The sequence below is a fragment of the Python bivittatus genome, unplaced genomic scaffold (assembly GCF_059951505.1).
Source record: "Python bivittatus isolate LINGU-HERP-01145 unplaced genomic scaffold, Pbiv_v1 ctg000050_np1212, whole genome shotgun sequence".
Taxonomy (NCBI): Eukaryota; Metazoa; Chordata; class Lepidosauria; order Squamata; family Pythonidae; genus Python; species Python bivittatus.
In genome coordinates, this window is record NW_028277033.1 from 8,397,092 (window position 1) to 8,412,787 (window position 15,696).

Sequence of the window (15,696 nt, forward strand, 5' to 3'; positions counted from 1 at the left end):
TTCATCTGGCTCCATAGAGTTAAAGTACTGTAAATAGATATTCTCAGAATGTTTGTCTCATTATCAAGCTTCAGTTCTGTTTTTGCTTTCCACAGTTACCTAGTGAAACACTTACCTTCTCACTGGAGGATACTAAGCCAAAATAGGAGATAAATCATTTTGCCTCTTCTTGGTTATCTGCTAGCATTTTCCCACCTTCACTGTGTGTTCTTGTTATTCCTTAAGCCTTTTTTTTTTTTTTTGGCCTCCCCTGTTTCATACTGGTTTCATATGTATTAAACAATTGGATGGTCAATAAAAAGAAATGTGTAATGTAAGTAGACACAAATGTTCCCCAAAGGGCTTGATTATAGGAAGCATATGATGGGCTGGTTGAAAGCAAAATAAGTCACTGGAAAAGGTGGTCATCAGCAGCTGAAATTCTAACACTGAAAGGCTTAAACACTACAGCTGGAGGTTGCTAATTGCCTATATTCTTACAGATTGCTTAGCTTTGCAAAATCTTTGTCTTACACCAGTGTTGTCCAAACTTGGCCACTTTAAGATGAGTGGACTTCAACTCCCATGCTGGCTGGGGAATTCTGGGAGTTGAAGTCCACTCATCTTAAAGTGGCCAAGTTTGGACAACACTGTCTTACACACTACACTTAGTTCCCCACATTCTCAAGCACTGGCCTTCAGTAAGACATGGAGCAGGAGGACATGCAGAATCCAGAAGTCCTTCCTCATTGATGCCCTCATCTTGGCCAAGTCTAAATTTGATTAGGGGCCTCTGCCTTGGCTGGTTCTTCTTAGAAGCCACCATCTTTCACTCTCATCTGATGATTCATCAGAGGTAGGCATGGCAAGAGGGTTGAGGAGTAGATATGATGGCAGTCTAGAAGCAGTGCAGCTCAGAAACCAGCATGATGTAGTGGTGATGGAGTTTGTTAAGCTAGGACTGACAAGTCACAAATTCAAGTTCCCCCTTAGCCATGGAAGCTCATGTGAGTGATTTTAGGCCAGTCACTCTCTCTCAGTCCAGCTTGCCTCACAAGATTGTTGTTGTGGGGAAAATTGGAGGAGGAAATGCTGTCTGTACTTGGAGGATAGGTAGAATATCAACCTAACACATAGATAAATAAACAAATCATGGTTGGAACACTGTAATTTTGATAGTTTGAAATTTTACTGGCATTTGAATTGAAAGAGTATTCTCATGGGTGTCATATTTATATGCAATTTCTCCCATCTAACTGATCTGTGTGAGAGGCAATTGTGGGTGAGTGTTTATAAACACAACCTTATTTCAGAGATAAGCAATATTTTGGAAGGCACACTTGACACTGGAGAAATGCTCCAGAAATCAAGATTCTCCCCACTCCAAATTAGCAAGTCTAGGACAAAAGAGTGGGCCAACCTGGGTCAAAAGCTAAATTTAGTTTGATTTAACTTTAATTTAGTTTACTTGAAAAGAATTCAGATTACTGAAATACTGGTGATATCTTCACTCTGAATGTAGTACTTTTCTTCTTTGATCAAGTTAAAAATACAGTTTGATACCAAGTTTTAGAACTTCTATGGACCCAGATTGGCCCAGTTATCTGTGATATGAATAACATGAACTATAGTTACTTAAGCTTTTCTTTTGGGAGGAGTTTTTTTTTTTTTAATTCCCCTGCAGAGAGTGAATTATCTCTAACTGATGAATAGATTCCACATTTTCCTTTTCCATCTGCTTTCATCCAGAAGGGAATTTTCCCAGTGATTAAATCAATATTTCTCAATGTTGGAATTCCTACAAGGCTTAGGACTGTGACTGTCACACCCTGTCTCCTTGCAGGAAAGGCTGATAACATTCATAATTATTTCTCAAGGAAACTCTTGTTTATTTATATTTATTTATGCCATGCCAATTTGTACTTGCCCCATGTTTGGCCTCATATGACTCACCAAATCACCTGCATTGCTGGATTGTCTTAGGCTTGGTCAATCACAAACTGAGTCATCAGCCTGGGGGAAAAAATCATGTGTATCTAAAACCGACTGGTGTTGGCAAGAAGATTTAACTTTCTTAGCTGACTCATATCCCTTCGCAAGTGTGTTTGTTTGCACGGGGGGGGGGGGGTTAGATGACATTCATACTTAGTATTAGGATGATTTTAAGTTGTTGCTAAAAGTGTGTGTGAGAGAGTGTTTTTCCCCTCCAGAAACATGCATCAGAAATTAAACCTGTGAAAGTTAACCTTCTCACTTATCTGAGCTTTATGAGAGATATTCTCATGGTTGGAAGATATAATTATACCTCTGCTAATTAAAAGTGTTCTCTTTTTTTAACTAGCTTATGCTTCATATACCCAAACAATTTGGCATTCACAGATGGGGCATTGATCCTCAGAGTGGGCTTTTAGAGAGACCCAGGGCAGTTTCGTACACAAATTCATGCCAGCTGCTCTTTCAGATTTCTGTGGTTATTTTTCAGGAGGTCATTTTGTCATTTTTTTTCCTCCTTAGACCAAAGTTTGGACAATCTTCAATGTTAGGAACAGGCCTAGTTTCCACACTTCAAGAGCCAGGAGCCATTGAATTGTAGTAGCACAGTTCCTCCAACCATCAATGCAGTTTCCCACCTCTCTAAGCATGAGACACAACAAAAGTGTGTTTCATATCAAAATAAGCCTATCATCATCACTATAACAATCACCCCTCCAACTCCAGCCCCAGCCAAAGGGGAAAAATAGAAAATCACAGCCCCTCCTATGTGTGAACTAGTCAAGTCTATTTGGTCTCATCACTTTGAAGCCCTTCTCCCCAACAAAAATAGTTAATTCAATCTCTGTCCATCAAACGTACAACTGCTGATCCTTTAGGCCTTGGGGCCCTGCTTTGCACAAAAATACGTGTCCCAACTCTCTTCCAGACACACTGATACATATTCAGTCCTGTAGTTCATGCTACTTCACCTGCCCCCTACCAACTTAGTATTCTTGAGTGAGAATGTAAAAATGTTTGGCCCTTTCTCTGGGAGGAAAATTTCTTGATTCGCCTTCCCAGCAAAAGCCATCACTCATCTCTGATTTAGGGCCTGATCCATCCCCCCACCCTGAAGCTCACTGAGAGGAAAAAAAAGGGGCAGAAAGAAACAGGACTTATTATTCCTACTCTTAAAATACATTTGTTTGAGAAAAGTAATTCTATCCTAAATTGGGTTTCTAGAGGAGGTTTTGATTATTATTTTTTTTTGCTCTCCATGGTCCTGAAATCTTTTCTCTTCTGTTTGTTGTTGTTTAGTCGTTAAGTCGTGTCCAACTCTTCGTGACCCCATGAACCATATTGCGCCAGGCCTTCCTGTCCTCCACTGCCTCCCTGAGTTTGCTCAGTTTCATGCTCATTGCTTCGGTGATGCTATCTAACCATCTCATCCTCTGCTGTCCCCTTCTCCTTTTGCCTTCCATCTTTCCCAGCATCAGGGTCTTTTCCAAAGACTCCTCTCTTCGCATTAGGTGACCAAAGTATCTGAGCTTGAGCTTCATTATCAATCCTTCCAATGAGCAGTCAGGGTTGATTTCCTTTAAGATTGACTGGTTTGACCTCCTAGCAGTCCAGGGGACTCTCAAGAGTCTTCTCCAGCACCACAGTTCAAAGGCATCAATTCTTCGGCGCTCGCCCTTTTTTATGGTCCAGCTCTCACAGCCATACATTACTACTGGAAAAACCATCGCTTTGACTATGCGGATCTTTGTCGGCAAGGTGACGTCTCTGCTTTTTAATATGTTATCTAGGCTTGCCATAGCTTTCCTCCCAAGGAGCAAGCGTCTTTTAATTTCATGGCTGCAGTCTCCGTCTGCGGTGATCTTGGAGCCCAAATAAATGAAGTCTGTTACTGCTTCCATTTCTACCCCTTCTATTTGCCAGGAATTGATGGGTCCAGATGCCATGATCTTAGTTTTTTTAATGTTGAGTTTCAAGCCAGCTTTTGCACTCTCCTCCTTCACCCTCATCAAGAGGCCCTTTAGTTCTTCTTCACTTTCTGCCATGAGGGTGGTATCGTCTGCATATCTGAGGTTGTTGATGATTCTCCCTGCAATCTTAATTCCGGCTTGTGATTCTTCCAGCCTGGCATTTCTCATGATGTACTCTGCATATAGGTTAAATAAGCAGGGTGACAGTATACAGCCTTGTCGTACACCTTTCCCTATTTTGAACCAATCGGTTGTTCCATGACCGGTTCTAACTGTTGCTTCTTGGCCCGCATACAGATTTCTCAGGAGACAGGTAAGGTGGTCTGGTATTCCCATCTCTTTAAGAATTTGCCACAGTTTGTTGTGATCCACACAATCAAAGGCTTTTGCATAGTCAATGAAGCAGAAGTAGATATTTTTCTGGAACTCTCGTGCTTTCTCCATGATCCAGCGAATGTTGGCGATTTGATCTCTAGTTCCTCTGCCTCTTCGAAACCCAGCTTGTACATCCGGTAGTTCTCGGTTCATGTATTGCTGAAGCCTAGCTTGTAGGATTTTGAGCATAACCTTGCTAGCATGTGAAATGAGTGCAATTGTGCGATAGTTTGAGCATTCTTTGGCGTTGCCCCTCTTTGGAATCTCTTCTGTTTACTGAGATTTAAACTGGCTCCTGTATTGTATAGTTTAAAAATACACATATCTCCTGTTTTTTCCAGAAAGACACTGAGCAGAGAAATGTTTTTGAAACAAGCATGGATGGAAGTCATGTTCATTTCAACATAATAAGTTGAATGTGGATGCAATCATGTTTAGTACAGGCTGAAAGGAATGAGATTTAATTCATTCATAGTTATCTTAAACCCTGTTGATTTCAGCAGGTGTGCTCAAATGACCTCTATTTTAAGTCCAAGCCAATATTTTGTAGAGGAGAATAGATAATCTAAGATTGCTTTCACGCCCAACTTCAGGGACCAAGAAGAACCTATCTAGGTACAGATTACCTATTCAGCATGACTGCTGGTCATCTATCACATTTAAGGGTGGGGTGATCTTCTCCATTGGCATAGACATTAGATAACTCTGAGGTCCCTTCCAATTTCCCAAGCAGGAAGCCATTTTGGGAAATCCACATAACTTCAGTGCTCTGTGGAATGTCCCCATCCAAGGTCATTAGTTGCTGTGTTCAACTAGTTGCATCATAATAACTGGACTGGGTAATTCCTTTCTTCTACTCTTTCTAGGGAACAAAAATTCCCATAGGCATAACTTTGCATATCTCTGTTTTGTGACAGGAAGTGAAGGTTCATTTGAAATAAATAATGCAACTGGAACGGTTTCTGTTGTTAAAAAACCAACTCAGCTGAAGAAAGAAGTATACGAACTGAAAATCCAGGTAATTTGTCTTACCCTCCCACCATAAAATTCCAGCCGTACCATGGTTGTGATGGATTTATGCTATGCAGAATTTCAACTTCTGTAAAGATAGCACACACTCTCTTTCCCCCAGAGAACTGAAGCCTCAAGAACGCTGCATCTACCAAAAAGACTTTTGGTATGATTGCAAGCAAAAGAAAAAAATGACCTTTCTTAATCAGGAACCCAGAAATTATGGAATAAATAACCAAATTTGTTCATATGGACCTACAGTAGGCCAGGAAAGTGTTACAGCTAGGTTTTAGGAAGGAATGCAAGCCAAAAATCATGGAGGATGTTAAAGGTCATGAGATCAGGACAAGCAAGAAATCCCTATCCTTCAAGACCCCCAATTCCAAGGAAATGTGTAGTCAGGACACAAGTTGGGGTAAAGAGAACAATAGATCTCTATTTTGCAGCTTTAGCAACTTGCAACAAAGTGTGGAGTCCAAAGAAGAGGAAAGAACATAATAGAGATTTCCAAGAACCATTTCCTATGCATAGAAATGTAGAAAATCTCCTTCTATGCAGTGACAACCTTTTCATTTGGCAGTGAATAATTAGGGATGTGTAAGATGATAAGAAAGGGGATTAACCCAAAGCAGCAGCCAGGCCCCTTTTGCTACTTTACAGAGCCAAGGTGGCACGTAGTGGTGAAAATATCAGGCTGGGACAGGAGAAACCAACCAATCGGCTGGTCTTCTTAAGCAGAGACTAACAGAGCTCAGCCTGGAACCCGTCAGTAAAACGACTTTTCTGAAATTCATAGCTTTTCAATTCTGAATGTCAGTTTTCTTCCATAATGTAACATTGATAAGCTTTTCATTTTCCATATCCATAAAAGAAAGAGATTTTCTTTTCTTTTCCTCCCTTCTCTTCCCCTTGCCATATTGTAGATGAATTCAGCAGTGATTCAAAAACTGTCCATACATTATATAATGACTAAGTTAATAAAATTGGGATTGGAAGGTATTTTCTCCCTTACTCTCCTGCTTGCTTTGTAGGAATTCAGCTCTATAGTATTTCTGGAATTATTGACCACTTTTCCATTAAAAACCTCATCCAAATGTTCAATAGCCCATATAAATGAAAGCAATTGCTTAAAGGTAGGCATAAAATTGCTGCATTTATTGAGTTTCAGATAATTGCATCAGTTTTTTGCTGCAAAAAATAATTTCTAGACAGAGTTATTTGATTGCTAAATCCACACCTACTAAAGCCGATTATCGCCAAATCTCTTATTATTGATTAAATCCCAATTTTCAAATGATATGGGGTATTGAAGGAATGCATTCCTAGTACTATTCCCTTGGAGGAGCCATTAAAGAAAGTAACTTAATTCTGAATTCTGGTATGACAAGGTCTCTCTCTGTCTTTATTTTTCTGTTTGCAGATTTATGCAGATTTTTCCTATATTTTTTAGACCAGCAAACTGCACTGTGATGTTCAGCTGGAATATGCTCTAGACTACACTTTAAACAATAACCCCCTTCTGTTTTGTGCATCAGTTTGAAAACTTGCATTCAAATGCCAACTAACTGAATGTCTCCTTGGCCCCTACACAGACAGAAGGACTTTGAGTGGCAAAACTTACAGCATCAGTAAACGAAATCCTTCACCCAAAGCAATTGCAATCGGGGGTTCCAGAAAGTCAAGCTGGCAGGGGGGCCAGGTGGGGGTGGGGGTGGAATAAACCTTTCAGGTGCTATTGTTGGCTTTTAAATATATTAAGATCTCCTCTAGAAAATATCTCCTCATGCAGAAGATATCTCCCAAAGGAAAATGGGTTATTTTAAGCAAGTTTTTAAAAATTGTAATTTGCTTGTTTATACTCCTGGCAAGGGGCATCATTTTTTTTCCAGGTTAACTGGAAAAGGTTATTTACTGATACTGGATTGCGTTTTATTTGTTTTATATGGAATTTAATCCTGATTTTTAGTGTTACTAGACATGCATGCATTTTTTTAAGTGTTAACTTACTTATAATAGAAACGAATCTGTGATAGATAGATAGATAGATAGATAGATAGATAGATAGATAGATAGATAGATAGATAGATGATGGATGGATGGATGGATGGATGGATGGATGGATGGATAGATAGATAGATAGATAGATAGATAGATAGATAGATAGATAGATAGATAGATGTAGAAGTATAATTATATGATCCTGGATCCTCTCCTCTCCTCTCCTGACTATTTTATATAAACTTACCAAGAAAATCTATAGCTCGAGAACAATGTTTTAAAAAAGAAGATAGTATATCATAACACAAGAATGGATCTCATTACACTAAAGTGTTTTGGCAAATAACTATTTCACCTCTTCACTCGTTTGAACATTAAAGCTTTATTTTAAAAAAATCAAAAATACCTTCATTTATTTCTGCTCACGGAAGTGTTGCAGAAGGAACAGCATCCACAATACAATACAAAACCAGAAGGGGACGAGAGTGGGCAAGAGTCCTTATCCTTCTTCTTTCCTCTTTGCCCTAGGCTTCCGAAATTGGTTCAGAAGACACTGGCCCTGCGCACACTTCCACCACCGTCATCATAAGAGTGGTAGATCTGAACAATCACCCACCAACCTTCTATGGAGAAAGTGGGCCACAGAACCAATTTGAACTCACCATGTATGAGCACCCACTGGAAGGTGAAATCCTGAGGGGCCTCAAAATTACCGTCAATGACTCAGATCAGGTCAGTAGTCATCCAGCCTGTAGACTCCTCCTTCTGGTTTCAGGACAGGCTTCCCACACCATGCTATACACTAAAACTGGATTAAGAGGCAGAGAAGGTGGGCCAACATGGCTACATTATTTATGTACTAGATCTATCCCCTCTCTTTACTTTGGACAATTCAAAATGGTGTACCTTATGCTCCGGCCTCCTATTTTTTCCCACAGTAACAACCCTCTAACAAGGGTTGGGCTGAGAGAGATGGACCGGCCCAAAATCCCCCAGCCAGCTTCCATGCCTAAAGGAGGACCAGAACTCACAGTCTCCCAGTTCCTAGTCCAGTACTTTAACCACTATACCAACTGGCTCTCTATATACTACTTTATTTGACAATACACCACTCAGAGTCACACTCATGAGTTGGGCACTAGATAGATAGATAGATAGATAGATAGATAGATAGATAGATAGATAGATAGATAGATAGATAGATAGATAATACAAAACTTAGGGTCTTTCCCAGAAGTTAAAATAACAGCTTCTGAGGCAGAGTCTCACAACTGTTGCTGTCCTTGTTACAAAAAGCAGCCAAATTAAAATAGAACTGCTTCCTGAAGTGGAGACTTGCAAAACTTCATTCCTCTTGGTGCGTTTTCCCCTTCTTTGTTTATTGTTTATTTGCTTAGCATATTCTCTGCCCACACCCTTATAAAACAATAGGGTTGTGCAGTGCTTCGTGTTCAGTCTTGAAAAGGTACTTCAGAGTGTCCAACAGTTACTGAGCACTTGGCTGTGTCACTTTAAAGCAGCTGCATCTTTTCCTGGGATTGTACAGCTCCCCTGCACAGTGGCTGGGGAAAAAACATGGCTGCTTTAGAGAGATGCGGACAGTTGTTTCATTCATGTTCCAAAACACTTTTTGGGTATCAAATCCAGAACACTGCACAGTCCATAAAATAATCTAATATTGCTTTTTGACATTGGCAGTGGCTTTCCAGCTTATGAACTAAAATTATTAGCCCATTGTATTCTGAATTGCATAGAGGCTGACTATGCAAGTGACAACAAAGTATTCCCAATTCCTGCATCCTGTGATTTAGCTTAACTTTTTAACCTTTCCTGGGCTTGCAGCAACTTCGCTGCAGCCAACTAGGTTGCATGTTTCGTATTGATGTTCAGCCCTGAAGCTTATGTTCCAGGTTGTTCTCACAGTTCACCCATCAAGACGAGGAATTCCAGCACTGAGGTTGGGTAAATCAACAACCACTAGATCTATGTTTTATAAAAGCTAGCTAGGTCGTGCAGCATGAAAGAGTTTACTGTCTCTCAGCCCAACTCACCTCACAGGCTTGTTGTTGTGGGGAAAAGGGGAGGACAAAGGAGTGTTAGATATGTTTGCCACCTTGAGTTATTTATGAAAATAATAAAAGCAGGATAAAAAAATCTTTTAAAAAAGCAGTATTCTGTATCCAATAACAGGAATGTGATCATAATTCTACCTGCCATTTCCAGCCTCAGGGCCCTGGTGGAAAAAAGAGAAACTCTCTCCAACTGTCAACTGTCATGATGACCTGTAGAGTTTATGGACTTTAGTTCCCACATTCTAAGCTAACAAGGACAAGGTATTATGGGAGTTCTAGTCCAAAACTTTGAAGAACATGAAGTTGCCTTCTTCCTGGAAGTAAAATTATGCAAAATCTCCTGTTATGTGTAAAATCCTTATAAGTGTTCAGTAGCAGGTATATGATGAGTGCTGATCATAGTCCAATGATAGAAGGAAATTTGGGTGAGGGGGGCTTTGCATGTGGAAGCAAAGTATAAAAAGAAGGCTTTGTTTATGGACACACACTGTATGAGAAATGGAGCAATGCTGTTTCACACCACCATAAAGAGATCTAATTTGTTTTCATACCTTTTCTTCACAGGGAGCAAATGCTAAATTTAATCTCCACCTTGTTGGGCTTGGTGGAATTTTCCGTGTGGTCCCTCAGACTGTCCTAAATGAAGCCCAAGTCACAATAATAGTGGAAAATTCTGCTGCAATAGATTATGAGAAGTTCCAGGAGTTAACCTTCAAGGTATTGTAATGACTTTGGCTTTCTTTAATTAAAGCTTGAATTAAAAAGAGGGAATGGACTCAGTTTTTGCTGCCTTGAGCTCAGAATGTGAAACTTTTTGAGGAAGAAATAAAATAAAGGTTAACCACTTCATAGGTCCTGGAGGTGAAATGTTTACTAACTAACCAGATCTGCATGTGAAATTTTACATACAAAATATAGATAGCTATTTTTGAAATGGTGGTATCTCATATTTCTAACACCCTTAACCTGTAGTTTTTATCAGAGAATACCAAGATAATGCATAGTATTATTTTTAGTGGAGAGACTATTGGAAGGAAATTTTGATCCAGATTTGTTTTAGGAAAGGACTCTGAGGCAGGATCATTTTCCAAGAAGAGTTTATTTGTGGCTTCCCAAACAGGAATGTGCACCAGACAATGTGTTGGGTGACCTCTTATGCACCGTTACATCCTACAACACATGTGCACTTACCAGCTTCTTTTTTACAACTCCTTGGAATGTTCCTTATCAGTATCTTTTACCATATATGCATTGATGCTTAAAAATTTGCACACCTGTTTGAATTTTCAACATTTCTGTATAAATATGACCTAAAACATGATCTAAAGTCCTAAAACTAGATAAAGAGTACCCAGTTAAACAATGAGTCAAAAACATTATATTGGTTCCTTTATTTATTGAGGAAAATGCTACGCATAATGCACGACAAAGAAAAATGGCTTTTTTCTATAGATAGTAACCATTTGAACACAAATGTTAATTAGTTTAAATGGCAATCTTTTATACTTTTTAAATAACAATTTCCTAATTCCCTGTTTACTTCCTTAGCTTCTTGCAATAGAAGTTAACACACCTGAGAAATTTAGCTCAACAGCTGATATTGTCATTCATCTCTTGGATACCAATGATAACATTCCCAAATTTTCATCAGACTACTACATCGCCAAGATCCCAGAGAATTCTCCTGGGGGCTCCAATGTAGTTGCTGTAACAGTAAGGACACTTCATTCTTTTCAAGCCATTCCTTGTTTCACTCACGTCTTTTCTAATAGTCAATCTACTTGGTAACGTAGCGATCTTGCACAATTCTCTTTGAAAGTTTCATCCTTTTTTGTATTTATTTACACGCCTAAATTAATGGGCATAGACACTAATCGGATTCAGTACCTCTTGCATTTCAGGAGGCACAGTAGCCTTCCAAAAATTTGCAAAAAGTAGCAGATACATAAAAGCAAAGTTTTTTCCCCCAAAGGGCAGGTTATAATGACACTTTGGGGTAAAGAAGTAGCAGAAGGAAAAGTTACTGCCCAAAAGTTGTTCCTCCCCTGAAAAATTAGCCATATCAATAGCTTACTGTACATTTGCATGTAAACTGATGTTGAATCTTCAGTATAATCTGTTCTGCTGGCAAAATATGCAACAATTTGCAGAACTTCTGCATAATATGAGTGTTGGCTTGATTCCCATCTTAATCATTCAATTTTCTTCCTAAGGCAATTGATCCTGATTCAGGCCTTTGGGGTGAATTAAAATACTCAATTTATGGGACAGGAGCAGATCTGTAAGTTTCCAATATGTCTGTTTGTAAGGGTATGCATATATAAATATATACAATTTTAATATAAATAGAATATTCTAAAGGCAAATGCAATAATTTTATATGTGAGGAGCAATAAAAGTAAAGAAAATGCTCATCATATTCAAGTATGGTAATTTGCATTCTATTTCTTACCAACCTTATTCTAAAGTGGGCAAGGAACAAGGAAGGAACAAAATTTTCCTGGTTCCCCTTTCTTGTCCAAATCAAATGTTTATATGAAAGTCAATTATAAGTCTATAATTTGAAATGAAAGAGTGATTGCAGTCTCCAGAGTGAGGCAGGTATGGATGAGATCATACTGCGTCAGACATTAAATGCAAAACCTACCATTTATATTCCATAGGATAGCAGTCAGTAAGAAATAGTCTTCACCATTTCATATTATAAATTAGATCTGGTGAACTGCATGCTACATATTGCATGTCTCACTATACTCTTGCTAGCATTGCGAGGGTCTCTGTTTGGAGTACTGAAAGAAAAAATGCAACTCAAGATGTGTTGATTGCACTGACACTTAAATGAAATTTTCTTGGCAATGAGATGAACGTCGCCATCAACTTCTTCAAGAGATAGATAGATAGATAGATAGATAGATAGATAGATAGATAGAGTATTCAATCCAGGTTCATACCTACAACTCTGAGATATTCTAGTGGTTTCCATCTAATTGATAACCAAATCTGACCCAGCTTAGCTCTCAAGAATGGCTTAACTGGTTTTCAGAGGGTTGGACTAGATTATCTACGTGGTCCCTTCCAACTCCACTATTCTGTGACTCTTCTTCCCAAGGCAGTCAACCCAGCCCTTCAACTCATTGTCCTATGTGTTTGATTGATTGATTGATTGATTGATTGATTACTGAAAATGGCTTTTGAAACTGTTAAAAAATAAACCAGTCTCAGATCTGAATGGGTACTTTATTACTGTAGTTCTGAATACTTTCTGGAATAGTAGATTATGTAAATTTTTAACTGTGTGTTGCTTTGAATGTACAGAAAAATGATTAACGGGATATGTAACTGAATCAGTTGATAAATAATCTCCAACCTAGGCAAGCAGAAGCAACAAAGAGAAATCATTTTGACCATAGTGATTCTGAGGAATGGGGTGCTTCTTTTTCTGTGTACTTGATAAACATAATCCTTGCCCATTCCCCCCCACCCCCAGATTCCTAATTCACCCATCTGCTGGGATTATCTACACTCAGCCATGGGCTATGTTGGATGCAGAAAACAACTCTAAGTACCATTTTTATGTGAAGGCAGAAGACATAGAAGGGAAGCATAGTTTGGCTGAAGTCTTCATCACCGTGCTTGATGTCAATGATCACTCTCCAGAGTTCAGTGAGAATATTCAGGAAAAAACCATGATTATTGGATCCCCGGTAAAAGTTGAGGTGGGTCACAATACTGTTGTTCTCTGTGATGTGGGGGTTCATGAGAAGAAGAAGCTTTAAAGCTAAATAATAGGGCTGAGCAGTGCTTTAGATTCATTTCCAGAAAGGTGGTTTGGAGAACATGACAGCATGAAGACAGCACTTGTCTACAACTCTTGAAAGCAGCTACATCTTTTCCCAGGATCACAGATTCCACATGAACCTGAGAAAAGATGAAGTGCCTTTCAAAGGTACCTTTTTGGAAATGAATCCAAAGAACTCCACAGCCCTGCTAAATAATACCATATTTCCAAGGGGCAATGTTAACTTGTAAGTGATAGAATTAAGTAAATAAGAATAGAAGTTATTCTTCTTAATGAATAGTGCCAGCAAGAGTCCAGATGAAGTGTAACTTCATTCCTAAAGATACTTCAGAGAATATTTTGTACTTTCCTGTAGACATAGATGGGAAATAGTTATGAAAGCAGAAAACGCTGAGCTTGCAGATGGAGAGAAAAACAAAATGCCATCTCTTGAAAGGAGTTGGGGGACACAGTAGAATGTTGAGAACCTTCTGCAACTGAGCAATGAAGAAACTGAGATAGTTGAGAAATCTCCTCTCTCTCTCTCTCTCTCTCTGAATTTTGAGATAGGTTTGGTAGGCCTTTATTTAGTGGTACTGGCTTATTGTGAAAGATAAATGAAAAGGATATTTATTTTTAAAAACTTTGGATTCCTTCCAGCTTCCCCCATCCCCTCAAATTTATTATGAGGGATTAGTTCTATTTCACCATTGCAATTATTCACCATTGCATCATTGTCCAATTTTGCAAACTGGAAAAAAAGGGGGGGGGGGTATAGAATAGCTAAGTTTTGAAAAGAAAATGTGATTTCAAAATTGTAATAGTTAAGTTTGCTTCCAGAATCCAATGGGATTCCACTCCACTAAATTATAATCTGGAAATGGGCTGTGGCATCAGGGCCCAGATAGGAAATACAATAACTAGTCATTAAGTGAATTCTTTTCCTTGCCTTCTTTACAGTAGACTAACATTTATTAAAACATTATTTTTCATCAATCTGGGGGGGAAAAAAACCAAACAGGCAATAGACCAAGATGCAGAAGAACCTAATAACATTGTTGACTATGCCATTATGCAAGCTGATCCAGCCAATGTGTTTGATATTGACCAAAGCACTGGAGAAATAAAACTGAAATCTTACATACGATCCTTGGACATCATTCACAACATCACCAAGAAGAAAGATTGCATATGGTCAGTGGTTATCCAAGCAAAAGATCGGGGGTCTCCGTCATTTAGTACTACAGCTGTTCTGAAAATTGACATCACGGAAGAGGTAAGAGGATAAAATTAATGAGGAAAGGCAAAGTGGGAAGCCAAGGTAGATGGCTGAAAAGCAAAAGAGAAATTTGAGGTGCACAGCATGTATTAATTGTATTAAACTGAGGTTGGATAAAATCTTGGAGTATGATCCGATAGAAACATTCTACTTTATTGAGAACTGCAATTAATAGTCTTCTCTGGAGTCAGAGTCCAAAAGGTGTTGCTTTGGTTCCTTGAGTATCCCTTCCGGGCTCCAGTCCATTCCACACTCTGAAAGATGTTGCCTGAAGATCTAGGTCATGATGCAGGTGACACACAGCTCTATTCTTTATCAGTTCTCTCCACAAAGACAGCAGATGCTCTGAGGCTAATAAATAGAGATTTAATCCAACCAGGGCAGAAATATCTTCTAAGAAACCTAACTGGGTGATCCAACTTCCTTTGGCATTACCACTCATGGATGGGAGATTTTGTTTTGAGAGGCTCCTAGATCCAGCTCTGTTCGTGGACAAGTGATTGCTCTGACTAGAAAGGCCTTTGCTCAAGTTTAGTTGGTTCACAAAGTTAGTACCTGGACTAATCATCCCATTTTGACAGCAGCAGTACCATTATCATAACAATGATGACAGCTTCTCAGTGTGAGCCTGTGATCCCACCCCATTCTTTCTGAACTGGCTCGCATTTTTACACCCAATTAAAAATTCTACTTCTTAGTACTTCTATGATGGCCTTTAAAACCCTAAATGTTCTAAACCCAAAATAGCTTAAAGCCTGATTTCCTTTAAGCCAGCCATTGAAATGGGCAGCGGAAACCCTGATTCATGTTCCAGTGCAGTTTGAAAGATGCCTGGAGGTTCTTGAAAACACGGTGGTCACTCAGAACTAGAACTTCCCTCTCTTGGGAGCCCCACCAGCCTCTTCTCTTTCCTCACTAATTCTTGACTAAGAACTGGAAGCCCACTCTCCAGGGGCAAAGTTTGGAGATGGGTTATGAGTTTACTTTCCACCTGACTTCTTTCTATGCCCTGATTCAGTCAGTGTTTTTTTATGATGGTTCTGTTTCCTATTTTTGCCTCTCCCTTCTCTCCTCTCAGTTTATTCAGTATTACATTGTTTGCATTTTTGATGGTTTTTATTGAAGAAGCAGCTTATTAATCTTATGAACAAACCAACAAATGAGCATGGACAAATGGGATAACTACAACATAGACAAGAATTTTAAATGAACACCAGAATGTCTAGGTAATATATGGGCATT

The 15,696-nt window shown here is 39.0% G+C and overlaps 1 protein-coding gene across 2 annotated transcripts in view; it reads left to right on the forward strand.

The window, feature by feature from the left end:
- CDHR1 (cadherin related family member 1) overlaps positions 1 to 15,696 on the forward strand; it is a 57,412-nt gene that overhangs the window by 32,948 nt on the left and 8,768 nt on the right. For both annotated transcript variants that reach the window (XM_025167666.2, XM_088129426.1), the window contains 7 exons: positions 5,234 to 5,334; positions 7,854 to 8,057; positions 9,962 to 10,114; positions 10,946 to 11,110; positions 11,611 to 11,678; positions 12,885 to 13,113; positions 14,197 to 14,451. In XM_025167666.2, the coding sequence (XP_025023434.1) occupies positions 5,234 to 5,334; positions 7,854 to 8,057; positions 9,962 to 10,114; positions 10,946 to 11,110; positions 11,611 to 11,678; positions 12,885 to 13,113; positions 14,197 to 14,451 (1,175 nt within the window). The remainder of the gene's footprint in view (positions 1 to 5,233; positions 5,335 to 7,853; positions 8,058 to 9,961; positions 10,115 to 10,945; positions 11,111 to 11,610; positions 11,679 to 12,884; positions 13,114 to 14,196; positions 14,452 to 15,696) is intronic.